Source organism: Chinchilla lanigera, unplaced genomic scaffold (assembly GCF_000276665.1).
Source record: "Chinchilla lanigera isolate Chin_1 unplaced genomic scaffold, ChiLan1.0 scaffold00023, whole genome shotgun sequence".
NCBI classification, from domain to species: Eukaryota; Metazoa; Chordata; class Mammalia; order Rodentia; family Chinchillidae; genus Chinchilla; species Chinchilla lanigera.
This window is the reverse complement of record NW_004955424.1, coordinates 16,708,987-16,729,515: the sequence shown is the minus strand read 5'-3', so window position 1 is coordinate 16,729,515 and position 20,529 is coordinate 16,708,987. Positions and strand designations below refer to the sequence as shown.

Genomic DNA, 20,529 nt, shown 5'->3' with positions numbered 1-20,529 from the left:
CCCAGACATTTCTCCACTGCAGATAACAAAGACTGTGAATCAGCTCTACCGTGAATGAATTAGGAAGCATCCGATACCCGCTAGGCGAGGTTGTATTTTCCAGACAGTTACAGCACTTTAAGGTTCACAGCTCTCTGAATCTACCCAAGACTTGAAGGAGAATTTACGCACTCTTATGGTTTGTATCCAGACGTCCCCCTGCAGCCTCAGGGTCAGGCAGTCATAGGTGGGACCTTTGGCAGATGACTGGAATATGGGGAAGATACAGCTGGCTGGATCTTAGGGGTGGGGTCTGGTCAGAATAGAGGGTCCCTGGGGGTGAGGCCCAGAGGGCTTTCTGTACCCCGGGCTCCTCCCTAACATTCTCGGCTTCCTGCCTGTCACAGCATGAGCAACTGTGCTCCGCTCTGCAGGGCCCTTGTGCCGTGCTGCCCCGCCTTGGAGCCGCCCCCGATGGATCGAAACATCTACACCGCGAGCCTGAATAAACCAGTCGTGGGTGTCAAGCACTGTGTCTCAGTGACAGGAAAGGGGCTAAGGCGCCCTCTTTCCTCGAACGTTAGACGTGGAGAGGGTTTCCATCACCTCACCTAGTCAGAGTGTGGCAAAAATTATGCTGAGTTATGAAGGGGGATGTGGAAAAAGGATATACAGAAGCTTCTGCCCAGCCTTCCCTGCGATGCCACCCTCGGAATCCAGTCACTGTGCTTGAGGAAGGGAGGCCCCCGGCCCTGACCGAGGGCCCAGCTGCCAGCCAGCCCCACCCCCCACAAGACAGGTGAAGAGCCATCTTGGAAGCAGACCCAACCGCGCTGTGGAGCTGCCTAACACTGCGTGGAGCCTCTCCAGAGCCCGGCCCAAATCACAGCCCCGTGTGAGGTAAATGGCTGCTGCAAGAAGTTTCGCAGTGGTTAGTTACACAGTAATAGATGGCTGTAATAATCGAGGTCAGCCGCTCAGGGTCACGACGATTGTCACCGCCTGTATCTCTGCACCAAAACCTGCAGCATACGCGTCAGTACACTGACATCAGTGAAAGATGGTCCTGAATACTGGAGTAACGGGAACGCCTCGGCACCAATGCTCTTTATGTACGGAGGATAAGGGTGTAAGCAAACAAATGCCGATGACTCAGAATTCAAAGTGATTTAGAAGAAAACAATGAAAATATAAAACACAAGTTAAAATTTTAAATGTGATTTAGGATCAGACTCCAAATATAAAGATGTATGAAGAATACCATATAAAATTGATTTTGTATTTATTTTCCTTTTGAAGAGCACACACTAGCCAGGCAGGGTAGCATATATTTGCAACACCTGCCCTCCGGGAGGCTGAACCAGGAGGATTGCAAGTTTGAGCCCTACCTGGGCAAATGAGAATTAGCAAGCCCCTATCTCAACATAAAAAAGAAAGGGCTGGGGATGTAACTTAGTGTGACGCCCCTGGGTTCAATCCCCAGTACAGGAGAAGAACAAAAAGTACACAACAGCGAGATAATGATGAAAAAAGCTACATCAAAACATATTTTTACAAACACCCAAAGGCTGTACTTCCAGGGTTCATTTCTAAAGTTGGTTAAAAAACACCCAGGGGCTAGAGGTGTAGCTCAGTGGTCAGCTATGTGCTTAGCATGCACGAGGTCCAGAGTTCCGTCCCCAGCGCGCACGCGCACACACACACAAATTAAGACAAACATTAAGCGATAAGAAAGCAGTGCATCACAGTCTCAGTGGGAACTAAAAATTAATTTTCTTCGCTTAACAGTCCAAACAAGTGACTCTTCATTGACCCCTGCAATCTCAAGCGTTTTATATGTTACAAACGTTGTGAGCGGCTCAGCCCTCCTCAGTGGAGGTGGGGGATGGTAAACTCAATGAAAGCGTGTCAGTACAGACGTCCAAGCACAGCTAGAGACACGGGCACGGTAGAGAAACGAGGCGAATGAAGAGGTCCTTACTCAGCACTTACAAAGCAAAAGGAATGATGGTGCTGATTTTATTACTGTTAATTAACAGAATCAAAGCGCCCATGGCCTTAAAAAACAAGTTTATTTATGAAATGGGTTTTAAAGGAGTGACAAAAACATAAGGCGATAAAATCCCCCCAGTCTTCTACATCTCGTCATCGTTTATCCCAGGCAGCAGCCGTTTCACTGACTCAGCTGCTGCACGTTAGGTACAGAAGAGACCTTTTTAAGCCATGGAATTTCTTTTCATGAGTTACACTGCTTCAAAGTTACATAAATCCAGTCTGATGGTGCCACTTTTGTACTTTATAAAATAATACTCTGAACAGAAACTTGCACTGAAATCTCTCAAAATGTACTAATGAATTTTAATTCACAGTTCTTCTAAGACAAACTATTTAAACAAAATGAAGCGACTTCAACCGCAACATTAAAACACTACAATGCAGCATTAGCGTAAAGATAAAATAGGGAACTCTGGGGATAGAGAACAATTTAAAATGTTTAAATTTAGAATGTGTTTAAATATCAAGAACTATGTACTTTGGTTATTTTCTTTTATGTATGCATGTATGTATGTATTTAGATTCAAGATCTGAGTTGTCCTGGTTAGCCTCAAACTTGTGGGTACCCCAGCCTCGGTCTCCTGAACAGCAGGGACTACAGGTCTACACCACCACATCCGGCTCCCGACTCCGTATTTAAAACGGAGGAGAGGAAAACAGCTGGTGCTGGAGACGCGGTCTCTCATTCGCAGCAGCAGGCCAGTGGCCCTTCAGCTCACCCAACCTACCCGGAGAGGCTGGCCCAGGGTTACCTCTGGGCCTTGGTTCATCAGCCATGTCCAACTTCATCCAGTGAGGGTCAGCGGATCCCAAAATACACCCTGAACTCCGTAAGTGCCCCTCTGGAAATTCTCAAGTCCAAAGCCTTCAGGTCAGACCGTCTTGAGTTTGGTAACGATCAGCACTCTCACCATCTGGTCGAATGAGGTACAGACGCAAAGGCCCCTTTTGTCCGGACTCCAGTCTAAGCTTGAAATGGGCTGCGTGGACAGTGTGACGTTCTGCAGGAGGCTGACGGAGCCGGCCACGCCCATGTCCACGCCCTCGGGGTCTTTCTTTGATCTCTGAACAGGGTACTCGCTGAAAACAAGAGGAAAGTGGGAAGAGAAGCAAAATCACCACTCATCACTTTTAGAGACAAGCTTCAATGACTATTTTTATTTCTCGGTGGACCACTGGCACTAATGGATAAAGAATCTTTTTGATGCTGAGTTGTATGTAAATAAGCACATGGTATTTCATATAGCCCTTTTCCCCAAACATCTCATAGGAAAGGTTACTTCTACTAAAATCTTCTAGTCTTCATCTCTGTTCAGTTTTTGCCTGTATTTCTCATTTAATAAGAAAGTCCTAGGTTGATGCAGCATTCTTTAATAATAAAGTGACTTGGTGCTCTCAGTAATCATTGATTGTAATTCTTCTTCAAAAAATAAATTCTAAAGAAGTAGATGAATTTCTGTAGGAATTCTTAAGTGCTCGATAAATATTTACAGTTTAATTGCACCACTACCAAAGAAGACCACCAAGTGGGAACCAAGCTAAAAAATCATTTCACTTGCACCAATTCTCTTTTTTTAAAAAGAATACTTGACAGCAAAGCTCCAAACCAACTTGAAGATTAGACTAGACATCTGTCACAGTAAGAATTAAAGTTCACATTGAGATAAATTTCCAATTTCTAATTACACACAGGCCCAACTTCACTGATATAACCAGTACATTCATTATGGTATAAAACTCTCGCTGCAGATGTGTCCCTGTGTGCACTGTAAATAAAACTGGTACTGTGATGGCCCCTGGGATTCACAGAGTACAGCTCATGGTTGCAGATACGCAGAAAGCAAACATAACAATGTTCTTGGAAACCAGTCAGAAGACTGGGGCTCTGGTTTTTGATTTGATCACAATAATGCCACCTCAATTGAGGCAAGTGAACTATCAGGAGCTAAAACAAACACTTCCAATCTTTTCCTTACCTTCTAGAGGTAGTGTTCTAATCAAGCATAAGATAGTATGTGACAAAAGTCTTGAGTCAAATTTTGTATACTTAAAATTAAGAAAACCTAGCAAAAACTATGATTTCAAATCTATGGAAAAAAGTCTCGCTACGCTCTTGTGACATACAGCAGACACAACTATAATGAAACAATATATTTAGTATGTCAAAAGAAGAGTGATATTATGTATAAAATAAGTATTTTTTTAAATGCTTAGAAAACAACAGTTATGTAACACTATGACAGTTAAAATCAGACCAAAATGAACTAAGTCAAAGGAGGAGAAAGACAAAAAAGTTCAATGTAATCCTACTTTACTCCCACAAGTAACTTTAAAAAGGAGCAGTGTGCATCGGGAGGGACTTACTACTTCCAGAGGTGAAGGCTGCCTGCGCCTCCGGCTGTCAGAAAGAGCTCCCTATTCTGCGGCAGGTGTCGGACTTGCCACACAGTGGATTTATGAGCCTGGATGGGACGAGAGGCACACGCTGGTTTATGCGCTGCACGGCACCCTGGAAGAGAAGCCTCACAAACGAGGAATTTTCACTGCCACAACTTCGGCTGCGAGAAAAGGAACTAAGGATGTTTCTAGCACACCCCTTAATAATGGTTATAAACATTTACAGAAGACCATCAGAAATCAGAAAATATCACTTTTCTCTATTGCTTTATAGAACAAAGTTCTTACTGGATTAAAGAGATATTAGATTGAAAGTCCATTTAAGTTTATAGAACCATACAAACTATTACATTAAGAGTTTATATATTTAAATCTCTCTAGCTGATTCTAAGAGGGGAAAACTCAAAAACCAAAAATATATACTTCTTCCTAAGGGGAAAAAAAGTACAGACTGATATTTAAGTTGATTTTAGTTTTTAGAACAGTTTTAGATCCTCAGTAAAAATGATGGAAAGTACAGAGTTCTAGTTTACGGATTAAATTTTAAGCTAACAGCTCTGAGAGCCTTGTCTTCAATTCACCGCCTTCTGACTTCTTCAAAGTACAGATCAGGGGATTTATAGACAGTGTTTATGGTCGTAACAAGATAAGGCTCTTCCCAGGCACATTAAACACAAAGATTTAAAAATGGCGACTGGAAGAAGGGTACCAGTTTGTTAACACCTCAGCAACAGTGGGGAAATCATCCTGGCTGCGCTCTGTTGGCTGGGGTGGGGACCCTCCGGAGCGAGACGGAGGGACGGGGAGAGCAGGAAGGGAGCGGGCTCCCTCTGCTTTGGAGAAGCAGTGAGCCTGGCTGACTCCATCTAAGCCCTGCTTTCCCGCTTACACTGCAGTGAGTGGTTAGTCTTGACTTTGGCTTTTCATAGTCTTTTGAGAGCACCAACTACAAGATAAATACACACATCTCAAAATATACACTGTTAAGAGTCCCCAAATGATTAGGTTCAGGCAGCCAAAACTTGTTTTTGTTTTGTAGCTTAAACTTTGTTTTTGTTTTTGTTTTTGTTTTTTTTTTATAGGAGTTGAGAAAAACATCAAAACACAGGCCAGTATGGGAGAAGATAACCTCTTAAAATATACCAGAGACATTTATTTGACAGACTGAGCAATTACTGGCTTAACTAAGTATCAGGGAAAAAATTTCGAAGAGGACACTATTTTTTGCAGATAATCAAAAAATGTGCTGTGAATTATATACAAAACAATTTAGTAAAGTGCTGACTGTTGTGGATAGTTACTTAACATATTCTGAAACAACAAAGGCAAAACAATATTACAATTTGTAGCTACTTTGTTAAGAAGTTAGATTGTCCAGAGGTGGTAGTAGAAAGTTATATACAATAATAATTACTGTAAAATAGGGATGGTTGTGAAATCCTACAGAATCTACAATGGAGGGAGAGGAAGCAAGGTAGTGATTTCTTATTTCCGAAGCAAATTGTCCACTTTAATCTTACGGAAGCTACCAATCTATACCTGGTTTGTTCTTTTATAAGGAAGAAAGCTCAAGGTGTAGGGATATGGCTCTGTAGTATGGTGCCTGCCTGGCAAGCACAAGGTTGTGAGTTTGAGTTCCGGTACCAAAAAATAAGCTCAGAATCACATTTCCAATCCATATTTTGCAAGTGTTAGGATGTGCCAGCATAAATTTTATATAATCCCCGTACCTTATTCCAGATATTTTCTTCTTCTCTGGTAGTATCTTCCCTTCAATTTGATTTCTTCATCTATTTTTTTTTTTTTTCCTAGTACCAGGAATTGAACTCACGACCTCACACTTGCCAGGCAGGCGCTGTGCCACTGAGCTAAATCCCTAGCCTCCTTCATCTTTTTATAATGCTAGAATACTGTGTTTTCCTTTAAGTTACCTCAAAAGCAAGGCAAAAGATAAACAAAAAAGATCTTTTGAATCCCAGTAATCAGTACTTAAATAATTTCATTTAATGTAGCCACCTAGAATGCAAAATAAAATTGATGAAATGATATAATGGATCTATACTGATATATTCCGAAAGTATGCAAGTAGGTTATATTTCTAAAAACATTATAAATTTATTAGAAAACATCAGGCTAGGTTTTGCTGATCAAATTCCTAACATCAGTGAGGTTTCTTGTGATATTCTTAAACTGCAAAATAAGATTCCTAGCTGAGATCTCTATCATAATCAAAAAGCTTAAATTGATAAACATATTCTTTGCACAAAAACACTTGTCAAGATCCCACAAGAACTTAACAAAAATAGCTCCTTTCATATAAAGACCCAGCGGAACCTTGTGACTCATTCTATTTATTAGTCTAAAACAACCTGTCATTCCTCTTCATAAAGACATTTCCCTCATATTTACCTTTTCTGAAACAGAGGCAAATCCTTTGGTAGGATGCTGTGTTCTCATGTCAAAAACATGAAACTTTCCTTCCAAAGATGTCGCTACTAACTTATTCATACTTATGTCTTTTCTGTCAAATTCCAAGCTACATACCTGAAAATAGAGAATATGTTACGGATAGCTTCATTACTCCTCAGGAGGCTCTCTTACACTAGGTAAAACTGCTTTCCAGTGATAAGATCACGTAAAAGCACTTACATAATCATTTTATCTTTTTACTCAGTACTTCAACAACTTTTACTCTTAAAAAAAAAATTGCCAGGCATGGTGGTATACGCCTGTAGTCCCAGCACTTTAGGAAGCTGAGGCAGGAGGGCTGCGTGTTAAGAGTCAGCCTGGGCAACTCAGCCAGACCCTGCCTCAAATAAAAAACTAGAAAAGGGTTGGGGATGTAGATCAGTGTAAAGGCCCTGGGTTCAATTCCTAGTAGCGTATAAATAAATAAATTAAATAAACAAATATCTGATCAATAAAACCATCTTCAGCTCCCACACTCAGGGGCTACATCTGGAAAGTGAAAACGTAACTCTTTACGTTATCTGACACAGCGACGTCAAGGCTGCCTTTAGAAAGCAAAAGGGAAATAGGTTCTTCAGTCAGCGCCTACAACCCCAGAGCACTTGGAGAGGCTGCTGCCGCCTTAGGCTTGCTGATACCCGCAGAAAAGTCCTCTCACTGACAAAGGGCCTCCGGGCGAGGGCCTCGCCAGCCTGATACACACTGTATCTGCAGTGTGTGCGCGCGCGTGCACTCACTTTCTGCAGAAAGGCAGCACGACGGTCACTGGGTCCTCAAAGGAGTTTGACCCAAAAGGTTAAGAAACACTGGCAGACGGCTGACAGATGGGTTAACAGGAGTGCTTTAAAAACTCTGCAGTAGTTCTACGTGAGGGAAAACACTCAGAGATTAAACAGCATCAGAATGTACATTACCCCATTTTTTATATTTGTTTCCCACCGCAGGGACATATTTCTGAGGTCAAACAGTTTGATATCGCCATTGTCATAGCCAGCACAGACGACACGTTCTTCTTGATTGTAAGCATTGCCTGGAAATCAAGGTACAGTATTTCAGGCCTGCAAATGATAATCTGAAGGCTCTAAAAATTGTTACAAAACTACACAGATCACTTAAGTCAAATCTAATCTGAAAAATCACATCAAGTACAAATCCCATTTTATCAATCCTGACAAAATAGCAAGATTATCTATTTTTTTTTTTTTTTAAAAAAAGGCTTATTAGAGCTGGGTACAGGAGTGCTCACCTGTAATCCCAGCTACCCAGGAGGCTGAGGCAGAGGGATCACAAGTCTGAGGCCAGCCTGAGAAACTTAGGGAAATTCTGTCTCAAAATAAAATTTTAAAAGGCCTGGGGATATAGCTCACTGATACTGCATCCAAGTACTGGTGGTAGGGGGAACTCGTTCACTGAAATTCTGTATTCAAGGGGTACACTGACCATTTACTGAATTCTAAGTTGAAAGAAAATGCTCTCCCTATACTTTGCCTGCAAAGACTAGCAGGCCAAGTACAGTTCAAACACAGCTCCCACATGTCTACGAAGACACACCCAGGCGTACATCTATTGAGTCCTTTGACACTAGGTATTGTGAATACAAACAGAACAACTGCAACACTGATTTATTTTGCAAAATGTTGTTCTGGTATTATTCTGTCTTTCCAAGAAAATCTGAAATAAGGTGAAGTATTGGTGCATTTTTGGTAGTGCGGCTGATCCCACCTGAAGTAACTTTATAATCTGTAGTGAAGTTCACACTGCTAAGATGTAGGGATCGTTTATCCTGAGTTCCCTCACTGAGGATATGGGGGGACTGCCACTGTGCTAGGCTACCTGGACATCTTATCCCAATGCTGTGATTCTTCCCTGCCTCCAACTTCCCCCTCATGAACTCCAGCAGCTTAATCTGATGATAACCCAAGCTGATTTCACCAATGGGGTTCCCTAGTAAACCACCCCAGCCATTGCGCAGACTTTTTATTGAAAAGGATCATTCACTCCACAAAAAGCATCGTCTACTCCACAGTAAGTCCCCAAATTCAGTCATCAGAGACCTATTCCTTTTCCTTCTTCCTCATATCCAAAACACTTCCAAATTCTATTTATTCAGCCACAGTATTATCTTTGGAATCACGCTTTCTGTTCCATTCTCATTGCTTCTAACCTCTCTGACCTAGAAATACTACAAAGCCTTCTGAACTCATGCGCTGAACCACTCCTCTCCCTGCTACACAGATAATGTTCACTAATTTTCTTAAAAGCTTGACTCACAACTCCTCCCCCACGCCCCACAAAGGCTTACGGCTCCCTCCAGACCATCCCAACACCTATGCCGAGGCTCTAAACCGTCTCCAGGCTACTCCCACTATTCCCTCATAGACATTATCTTGGGCACTGTTAAGTTATGCCCCATGTTTGAAAGTCCCTTCCAATTTCAGGAGTAAAAATCCTATGAATCTTTGGCAGATCAAAATGCTGTTCCTCCCCAGCATCTCTCCCTCTGGATTCCTCTTGCATCTATCTATGCCACTTGGGAGCTTTTGATTACTCCTGTCTTGTACTGTAGATGCCATGTCCTCTTTACTAAACTATCAGCGTGACACTAAAATATGAGCCTTTTCCAATATGCATGCCCACAGTGGCTTGCACATAGTTGGCATTCATTTAAAAAAATTCTCAAACCAGGCATAGTGGAATGCACCTGTTGGTTCCAGCTACTTGGGGGCCACTTGAGCCTAGGAGTTCGAGGCCAGCCTAGGCAACGAAGCAAGACCTCATCACAAAACAAAACCCTCCAGTCAATGGATGATTTAAAAATTTAATATGGTATATATCAAATCATCCTTATGTTCCTGAGATCAGTAGTGAAAAAGCTTCCATGGATCCAAAGATAACTACTTTTTAAGTACATCAATTTAAAAATAATCACTCTAAATACTAGTTCTGAAACTTCTCACCAAGGTGTACACATCCTAAATTTATATTATTGTGTATAATGTATACATACTTAGTACTTATCACACAGTAATTTCTTTTAGAAGTACTTATCACACAGTAATTAGTACTTATCACACAGTAATTTCTTTCAGAAATCTAAGACTTTTCTGTGACTAAGTAACAGTCTAATGGAAAAAGTTAAACAGTTCACTTGGGCTGTTATATTCTGCTTTTCATTCCTGTTACCTGTATGATGACACTAAAAGAGAAAGAAAGAAAGAAAGAAAGAAAGAAAGAAAGAAAGAAAGAGAGAGAGAAAGAAAGAAAAAGAGAAAGGAAATACAGATTTAAAACTAAATATGGCCCAAATCCTTTAGCACTGAAACTTAATTTTATTTTGGTGTTCAGTAAAAGATCCAAGGGCAAGCATCAATTAGTCCTACAAAATCACTATTTTTGTAAGTATAGTAAGGAACACAGTTACCAAATTTATAAGAAATAATTTTATCACGATATAACTATATATAAAACACATACAAATCAATATAAAACATAAATTTTGTTAGGTTATGCTTAGTATTTGATGCTCTGCTTTGCCTCATGAATGGCATCTGGTTCTAAACTAGGAAAATCTTACTTAATTAATCAGAAGCAAATAATAACAGCAAATATATTTGAATACCTAACCATCTAAACCTAATTCTGGGCACTTGACAGGCACTGACTCAGTGAATATTCGCTGAATACTCAAAACAGTGCTGTCAAGTAAACGCTATCAGTTCCACCTGTAAATGGAACAATTACGGAATAGAAGTTTGGCAACCTGTCCCAGACATACAAGGAGCAGCAGAGTGAAGACTCCACCCTCGTCCCACCAGGACTCGCATTGACCACTGTGATATCTGTTTCAATAAATTCAGAAAAATCCACACAACAGACTACACACGGACCATCAGGATTTTTTTTTCTTGAGGCACTGTGCTTTTCACCACCTGAACTTTAAAAGCAAAAGTTCCTCAGTAATTTACCAAATGCCACAGTCCAGCAGTCTCTCTTATTTTCTCCTTTCACAGGTTCCATGTTGGCAACAGGATCATCCTTTTGCCTAGGGTCCCACACTTTCACAGTTCCTGCCACACATAAAAGGGAGTTAGCAAAATTCCACAGTCAACAATCACATCTCCTGTCTGCATTCTTTCCACAGCGTCCAGTGTATATGGCAACATTACAGCTATGATGACATCTAAGCACATTCACATGTTTCTGCATTCTAATTGGTTAAATTATATCTGACAATAATAATGGGTCTATAATCCATGTTACTATCTACATGATTTCCAAATAGATACATAGAAAAACTGTTCCTAAGTTATCTACAAGTTACGATTGATAAAGAAAATACAAATGCTATGTAATTCAAGCAATACCTTATTTTCTTTGAACCTAAAAGAAGTGTATTATTTACTTAGAATACCAGTATCATCTTGAATTTTTATTTTTCTTTACTACTGATATAACCATTGGCATTTTTCTTATATACAAGAAGAAGCTCCATTTTTCTATGTATGGTCTTTTATATGGGGTTTTAGAATACTATTTCACATACAATTAAGTTTAATTTCCCCAAGGAAAGAGTACAGAAGGCAACATTAAATAAAATTAACAAATAATTCTTCTCAATTTAACTTCAATCCCCTCCTGTTAATTCTTATAATAGGACTACTAACTAAATAGTGTCCCTGGTACAAGAAACGCAAATGCCTGTGATAGAATGGCTAAAAGTAAGTGTCTGGGTGAGAACAGGGAAAAGAGGAGGAACCCTTGGAAGGGGTAGTAATAAACTTACCCCCCATATTTATCTTCAGGGATACAGAGGGTCATTAAAAAGCTCTTATAAGATGAAGGAAAAAAAAAACTTCCCACAAATATGAGCGTTGCTCTGCAGCATTTATACAGATTTGTAAGATTTTTAGGACGTTCACAAGAGTTAAATTAACAAATATAAGAAAGTAATGAAACAAAATTAAAGAGTAAGCAAATGTAAGACGTTAGCACAAGTGGAAGAGGAATACTATTTTTATCATCATAAAATTAGGGGGAAAGCCGGGCATGTTGGTGTACGCCTATCACCCCAGCACTTGGGAGGCCGAGGCAGGAAGATCATTGCAAGTTTGAGTCCAGCCTGGGCTACAAAGTGAGCTCAAGGCCAGCCTGAACTGCATAGTGAGACCCTGTCTGAAAGAGATTAAAAAAAAAAAAAAAAAATTAGGGGGAAAAGAAAGAAAATCAACGCCAATAGAGTGGGCCGGAAATTTACCTCATCTAGTATAGTGCATGATGTAAACAGGTTCTTTCGAAAGTTTAACAACAAATTTTAAGAATCATAAACTGTATTTATGCTAAAAGAGGTACACATGTAAAATAATTATTTCTTCAATATTTTTAAATCACTCTCCCAAGACAATAAACAAAAGACTTAACGTATACCGAATGCTTATTAATAGGTGCACTGCGACACAGCCATACCCTGGAATATTACAATCATTAAAGTATTAATTATGAAAACTATACAGAAACAGCAATATTTGTATGTGATAAACCTTAAATGCACAAAGTGAGATATTTAATTGTATTCACAGATACATATGCAAAATTGTATATAAATCTGGATATTAAAGAAAAATGGATAGGAGCTGAGCAGGTGGTGTGCATGTCTATAATCCCAGCACTTGGGAGGCCGAGGAAGGAGAACTGAGAGTTCAAGACCAGCCTGGACTACAACGCAAGCTCCAGGCCAGCTTGCACTATACAGAAAACAAACACACAAAGAAGAAAAAGAAATCGCATGTTGCGGTAGTATGACAGGCTGAACGTCATTTTTCCTTCTCTATTCCTTATTGCTTTTATGACTGACAAAAAAGAATTGATTTCTAAAACACAACTGCTCTGAGGAATTATTAGAAAATTTTACCTCACTTTTAAGACAGTCTTTTCATGATGTTGAACAGTCCTGTAAAAACTAGCCAAAACAGCTAGAGTACTAATCTCTAGCACTTTATGAAGCAACAGTAACTCTCAAGTCTGTGAGAGTCGTTCAGAACAAATACGGACACCACAAGAGCTGTCCCTCGGGGTGCGGTCACTGTGGGAGGAAAAGCTCACTTGTACCCTGGCACTCTCCACAATGCTCAGTGCATGGATTATAGAAGTTCAGTTTCCAACCAGCTGTCAATATGACAATTTTCACAAGTACTAATTCTGCTTTATAAAAAAAGAAAATGAAAAGCTGCCACCCACATTACAGCGTCAGCTGCTTCAAAACCTGTAAAGACATTTTAAATCCTTCAAGGTTCAAAGGAAATGATCAATGTTAGTAGCTGAACTAACTCTAAACTAAAATAGTAAGCGCTATGCCTCTAGCTCAAAATACCCCAAAGTCTGAAGTAATGAGGGATATGCAATCAAACCTACCTACTAAAAATGTAGCAGCAGAATTGTTAAGAGATCAAGGTGGCCAAAGGAGGTTCTGTGCAGAGAGGTACACTGTTGCATACATTTCCATTAAAACACAAAACACAAAGCCTTACATACACAGAATACAGCGACTCACCATCTCGGCTGCCCGTCACAATTTCAGGGGCTCCTTCCCCGATTCCAAGTCCTCCAATACCATCCACAGTATTTATAATTTCTTTATGGCCTTTGACAGAATATACGGGGATGTCTGGAGCTTCCAAATTCCTAAACAAAACACATACCTTCTCACTTATACCATATGCAGCAAACGCTTAAATCCAGTACTATACCATACATTTTTGTTTTTGTTTAAAAATAAGGCTTTGCTATGAAGGTAATTTATACATGTACTGATAAATTGCTTTCTCGCCGGGGAGATAGCTCAGTGGCACAGCACCTGCCAGGAAAGCATAAGATCCTGAGTTCCATTCCTGGCACCAAAAAAAAAAGAAAGCAAAAAAAAAATTGTTTTCTCTGCTTCAGATTCTTTCAAGCCTCTAATGAAACCTGTAAGTTTATTCAGCCTGAAATTTGAACTCCTGAAACCACTTAGTGTTCTTTAAAGATAATCTACGTGAGTCTTCCACATGTGACTTACTACGTGTGCTTGTTAAAAAGGCAGATTCTTGGGTTCTTCCTCAGGCAGAGAGAATCAGGATCTTGGGGATGGGCCTCCAACCCGCAGACGAGTTGGTACGTTGCAGTTTGATAAAGACCACTGCTTTAAATGTAGAGTAAATTCAAAGGGATTTAGAATGACTCCAAAGTTGGCTTTGGTAGTTTCATCCCGAGACATTTTCCCAGGCTAAAATATGTGTTGTGTGTACTCTGGATACATTTTCCACCCTATAATGTGTCACTTTGCCAGTGAATGTCATACTGATTTCCATCAAGTGACCACCTCATGGTGGTAACAATACACATTACAGTAGCCTGGCTGAAATTCATCTAATCCAAAGCTAATTTAAAAGGCACTCAGAAAAGTACCAATGAACATATGAGTTTGGGTGATGAATGCCTGGATGAGCTTAGACTCAGATCCCTCATAGCCTCCTCCATCTCCTTCCCATTTTTGATGTTCACTCGTAGTTGTTCTCCATAGTTCTCGTTTTGTTTTTTTTGTTTTTTTGGTTTTTTTCCGGTACCAGGAATTGAACTCATGACCTTGCGCTTGCCAGGCAGGCACTGTGCCACTGAGCTAAATCCCCAGCCCCTCATAGTTCTCACAGTGAGTTAGTTTCCAAAGACTTACACTTTTTTTTAAAGGAATGTTATTCATGAGATATAATTTCAACTTATTGTAGCAAAGATTTATTAGTAAAAAAATCATTAATCAAAAATTTGATTCAGCCAGCTACAGTGGCACACAGCTGTAATCAGCACGGAGGGAGGCCGAGACAGGAGGACGGCAAATTAGAGTCCCACCTGAGCAACTTAGTTTGGCTCTGTCTCAAAACATAAACCAATAAATTAATTAATTAATTATTTTTTTAAAAAGGGCTGGGGCTGTCACTCAGCAGCAGAGTACCCCTGGATTCAATCCCCTGTACTTGGGGAAAAAAATTGAGCTAGTTCAGCTTAGTTTAGACATGACGTTTATCTTTGTACCACTATTATGAAAGAACCAAAAGATTCAACAGGATTGCAACTCCACAAAAAAGAACTGTTTTACTATTTTTATAGATTTTAAAATGTGACTTGTTTTCAACTTGAAGTTCTAAGATTTATCAATGAAAGTAAGTTGGTAATATTTGTACCATATTAGGGAACTCTATGAAGAAGATAAGTCGATAGTTATTCTTGTTTAAATATATTCATTAAAAAAAATAGGCTGGCTTCTCTCCCAATTTCTCTGAAAGTATATGACACAGAATGTAAGAAGTGGTGAATAAATGCTAATTTAACAGCTAAACAGTGAAAGGAAGGGGAAATTAGCTTCATTCTACTTTATAATATGATTCTTCGATAGATGAATATGACAAAGTCATTATGAAATAGTACATTCCAAGTGAAAATTTAGGTAAGTCATATTAGAAAGTAAGACACAGGGAATATAGTTTCTAGAACATTACAATATACTTTAAATAATTAAGATTTTTTGAAAAATAAAGAGGAATTTCAATTCATTCAATTCTAAATATGAAGCTCTAACTAAAGGTAGGATATGAAAAGTTGGTACAATTGTGATTTTGCTCACTCAAAAACAGGTTTACCTTCATTTGTTCAACAGATGTTTTCCTAACAAGTAGTGCTTAGGACTTTAAAGCATTAAATAAGCAAATTGTAAATGATGTGAGAGTTGTACAGTACAAAAATAAAACAAAAACTCAACACATCATTCTGTAATACCAAATCTCTTGGTGAAATGTACACAAGCAAAATCCAATTTTTCAATGTTATACATGTGCATTTTTTTGTATTATTTCACAGCAGTTCAGGGAAACAGAGTTTTATTTATAGATATTGGGCATTAAATGTTAGCACAAAATAGCTTTTTTTTGTTTTGTTTTGTTTTCCAGTACCAGGAATCAAACTCACGACCTTCCGCTTGCCAGGCAGGCGCTATGCTGCTAAACTAAATCCTCAGCCCCTCAAAATAGCATTTAAAAAATAAGTATTGATAATATTCAAAATATCTAAAGGAAAACAGGTTAGTATTTTTAAGTGGATGTTGAATATGAACTCTATAAAAAATACATTAAAAGATAATTCCCATACTTTTATAGTTAAAATTGAGCAGCAGAAGAAATAGTTTAAAATTAGAATTCTTTCCTTCAGAGGAAACTCCAAGTAATCAGAATACCAAAGAAAGTGCTTTGTCTCGTATTCGAACACTGCTTAAACCATCTTACCATATATGAAGGTTTCCACCAAAATCTCCAGTCGCTAAATATCTCTGCTGTAAAGATGCTGCACCAAATGTTCCACATTTAATGGGTTTGGCCTTTTCAATCTTGAAGAGAGGAGACATTATTTATGTAAGCAGTTATCTGCAATTCACAATATTTATGGTTCTATAAAGTTTAAAACACATAAAAAGCAATTAAAACATTTTCTGATAAAAAATTATCATCTTCTTCCTTTAGTCGCTCTCATTTAAATGTGCACAGCTATCAACCAAGTTTTAATTTACTTTTTTCTTACCTTACTAATGACATTCAAATGCTAACAACTCTACCATCTCCATTGGTTTGCAGATACGAAAGCTTTGTTTTTTTATGTAACACCCTTTAAGATCCTCAGTAGAAACGAGAACACAATGAAGATACTGTTCTTTCCAGATGGCTCCAGGAAAAAAAGATGTTTATGTGTCTTATAGTTTCCCCTCCCAAGCCCTATAAATTCAAGGTGTTTACATCTCACTTATTCTGGGACATTTTCAATGCCTAACAATTTGTACACTTGGGTACACAAAACTGCTATTATTATGGACTAGCGAATACTTTAAAATCTCTTTCATTTCAAAGGCTACTATAATAAGTGCCATATATAATCACATTACATAAAACAACCACACACCAATCCACAACTGAAAGTAAGAAGCTTCTGGAAATTACCTAGTAATACCCTCCTGTCATAGAAGACTGAAACCTAGACCCGTAGAGATTTGACCAACTCATACAACATTTACTGAGTTCCTACTATTCCAAAAAAAATCCAAAACCCAAAATGCTCCAAATCTACTTTTTCATCATAGACATGACCATGCAAATGGGAAATTCCACCCTTACCTCATCACATCCTGTAATAGGTCACAGGCAAATCTGAAAACTGTTACCTTCAAAGGAAAGATACCAAACTGAGAACTAGCCAGTCTGTTAGAAGATAGGGTCTATCCTGGAGGTTTTCACCTTTGTCATTGTATGGTTTCTGAAAGTAAGGAAAGAAATAAAATGTGTCTACGTGTCTTAGTTACTTTTCTTGTTGCTGGGACAAAGTACCCACCACCCAAAGATAAAGGGGGTGGACATTTATTTAGCTCAGTTTGCAGAGGTTTCAGTCCATAATCAGCTGGCTTCAAGGCAGTGAGGCACATGGCAGAAGGGTAAGAGTTCATGGCAGTGGAAGACAGCAAAAACGCCAAGAGGAGGGGAGAACATGCCTCTTTCCCTCCCTTATACTGTACGCAGGCTACCTGCCCTGGCAGGTGTAGCACTTACACCTTTACTCCCGGCACTGGACCACAAACCAATCACGAACACTAGAAGTCTGCCCCCCTGACCACATAAGGCTTTGGGGGCCCCACAAACCATACCGCTGCATTTATTGGCACAGACTCACAGGAGTGGCACCACGGGCTAAGGTATAGGAAATGTCTAACGCCCTTTGAAATCTGGCCTTGCCTGGCCCTGGGAGTCTGTTTCCTGCTTCTGCTCTTCTATTACCTTGCAGCCACGCCAGTCAGTTTTCTTTTTGTTCTTCAGACACACTAGTCCTTTCCTTCTAGAGGCATTTGTGGCTTCCACTGCTTGGACAGCTCCTCCCCCACATCATCATGCCTCTCGCCTCCTCATTCAGATCGCAGTTCAAACGGCACATCCTCAGCAACTTTCCATGCCCCTCCAGTCTGAAGTGGAAACCCCAAGTCACCCTCTTTCACCCTATAGAATTTCCTCCACTATAATCATCCACAAATTATTTTATTCACTCAGTTACCTGTCTCCTCTCTTTCTAGAATGTGAGCACCACGAGAACAGGAGAGTGTCTCATTTGTATTACACCCAGTAGGTGCTCAACACTTACAGAATGAAGGTAGAAATGAATATGTATTAATCCTCAGCCCCACTGCTGGGGAGAGAGAAACCAGGGGTACCTTTTCTCCCACATGTGCAGAGCTCTGACAGTGACTGACATCATTTCCACGCAATCATGAAAATAGCTTCCATGTATCAAACACATACATATCAGATACTGTTCTAGATGTGCTTCCAACCTTCCCTGTACAACACAGCTCTGCAAACAAGTGTTAAGAACATCGCCTTCAAGATAAGGTAACAGGTTCAGCAGACTGAGTGACCTGCCATAGGTCTCAAGAGCTAGGGAGACTGTTAAGCTCTTTCTCCTCAAGGAGGCTGCCTCCAGGCTTGTCTGTGAATCTAGCATATGAACAGTTATCATATAGCTCCATTCTATGAAACTGAGAGTCATCCCAAGTACCAAAGAAATGTTCAGTACCGAAATGGACTGGTGAGCTGAACGGTGCGGGTGTGAATTAAACACATTTTCAGGTTTCTGTCTCTTTGTTTTAAAGCTCATTCATTTCCTCACTAGATAAACATAGGGTACTATGCTTTCTTCATGTACACTTCTTTTTGAATACCAAAAAAAAAAAAAATCCAGATTTATAAACACCAACTGTCTGTTGTGCAAGAATCAAACTCAAAAATATATAAATCTATTAAAAATAAACACATTAACACCTTGTCATCTGCATAGAGCAAGCACTACACTTTGTTCAGAAGGGCCAAACACTGCCCTTCCCAAAGCAGGCATGTTTGCTCTTTCCTCAGATATTTAAGGAAATCACAATAGCAGTGAAATCAAGAGAAACTAATTTTTTATAGCTCACAAGAGTTTCCCTGTAACTCTGTTAAATATTTTACCTATAGAAAAGATGCACATAATTTGGCAGAACTTAAAACTTTTCTTGTCAGAAACTGGTTAAAAAATTGAAGACTTGATGCAAATTAGCCCACCGAAGTATGTATTAATAATTTTTGCTATATGATACTGCAAGTGACCACCCAGGATGGTTCACTAGACCTACCTTTGGGTATTCTTTGCTACAGTGATATGTTAACACGATTAAAGAAACCCATGATCGGTAATTCCCTCAACAGCTATTTTTGTTCTGTCTGTGGGTGGGTCTAGTACAGCTTGTCAGTATTTCCTCCTCCACATCCTGGCACTACTTAATTAACATTAAAAGGTTTAGTCAACCAAATGCTAACAAGCGATGAATTCAGTAGGCTTAAAAAACAGAAGTTCATTAGCTTATTACTAATTTTACAGTACAAATATCCACAACCTCGATTCCATTCTTCAGGACCATCCCTGTCCGTACAGTACCTTTGTGCCAATTAGAAAAAAGCTGCATTTTATAAGCAGATGAAGTCTCACACATAGAAAGTCCGATGAGGGAAAAAGAGAACACCGAGCTGGACACCTCTGTGTGGGGCAGCAAACGCCTCAACTGTATACACAGGCCCTGCCCCCACCCCCTGTCTATTATTTGAGCAGTGGGATGAGGGCAGCATCAGCAAAGCTGATTTGCTCCCTTCCCATTTCAGCTTGGATGCACAGGCTGTGCGGCACCTGCTGTAGGGTACTTTTCTCAGGATTAAATCAAGTATGTTTCCTAAAAATTTTAATAACTAATCCACCTGGCCCAATGCTTCTCAACCCTGGTACTCATCAGAATCACCTGCAGAGTCCCAAAGACTACCGATGTGCAGGCCTTCCCCTAGTCTGGATGCATAGGAGCACCACGGCCTCAGACTCTCCAGGGGTGGGACCAACACATGAATATTTGATTTGTTTTGTTTTGTTTTGTTTTGTTTTTTTCCTTTTGAGACAGGGTCTCGCTATGCAGTTCAGGCTGGCCTTGAGCTCACTTTGTAGCCTAGGCTGGTCTTCAACTCACAACAATCCTCCTGCCTCAGCCTCCCGAGTGCTGGGATTACAGGCATGTGCCACCATGCCTGGCAAGGCACGAATATTTGAAAACGTGCACTTACAGAAACAGAAACAAAACACTCAAGATGTCTCAGACACACCATAAGGGGTGAGAATCACTGAGCCTGTATTTAACCTATATTTTTTTAAATTGCACCACTCTACTCACATACAATCAAAGTTCTTAAATGTGCTTTTCCATTTGCTTTATCCTTCTTTTAAATGGCAAACTTTTTAGGAAATGGAATTGATCTCTTAAATGCCCTTTTTTAATACAGTGACTTGAAATAACAGGTTCTCAGGAATTTATGATTGAAAAAAGTTGTTCCTGGGTGAAAATGTAAATTGATTATTCCCAGGATTGAGATAATGGGTAGCCGAGCCCGGGGGCGCACACCTGTAATCCCAGCACTTGGGACGCTGAGGCAGGACGATTGTTGTGAGTTTGAGGCCAGCCTGGGCTCCAAAGTGAGCTCACTGCCTGGCAAGCGCAAAGTCGTG

The 20,529-nt window shown here is 39.8% G+C and overlaps 1 protein-coding gene across 1 annotated transcript in view; it reads right to left on the bottom strand.

Moving 5' to 3' along the window:
- Window positions 1-2,032: 2,032 nt before the first annotated feature.
- Wdr92 (WD repeat domain 92) overlaps window positions 2,033-20,529 on the bottom strand; it is a 21,212-nt gene continuing 2,715 nt past the window's right edge. Inside the window, exons 2-8 of the mRNA XM_005385674.2 lie at window positions 16,206-16,306; window positions 13,448-13,578; window positions 10,866-10,967; window positions 7,815-7,930; window positions 6,841-6,975; window positions 4,399-4,496; window positions 2,033-3,114 (exon numbers count right to left, since the gene is read on the bottom strand). Of these exons, the coding sequence (XP_005385731.1) occupies window positions 2,907-3,114; window positions 4,399-4,496; window positions 6,841-6,975; window positions 7,815-7,930; window positions 10,866-10,967; window positions 13,448-13,578; window positions 16,206-16,306 (891 nt within the window). The 3' untranslated portion in view covers window positions 2,033-2,906. The remainder of the gene's footprint in view (window positions 3,115-4,398; window positions 4,497-6,840; window positions 6,976-7,814; window positions 7,931-10,865; window positions 10,968-13,447; window positions 13,579-16,205; window positions 16,307-20,529) is intronic.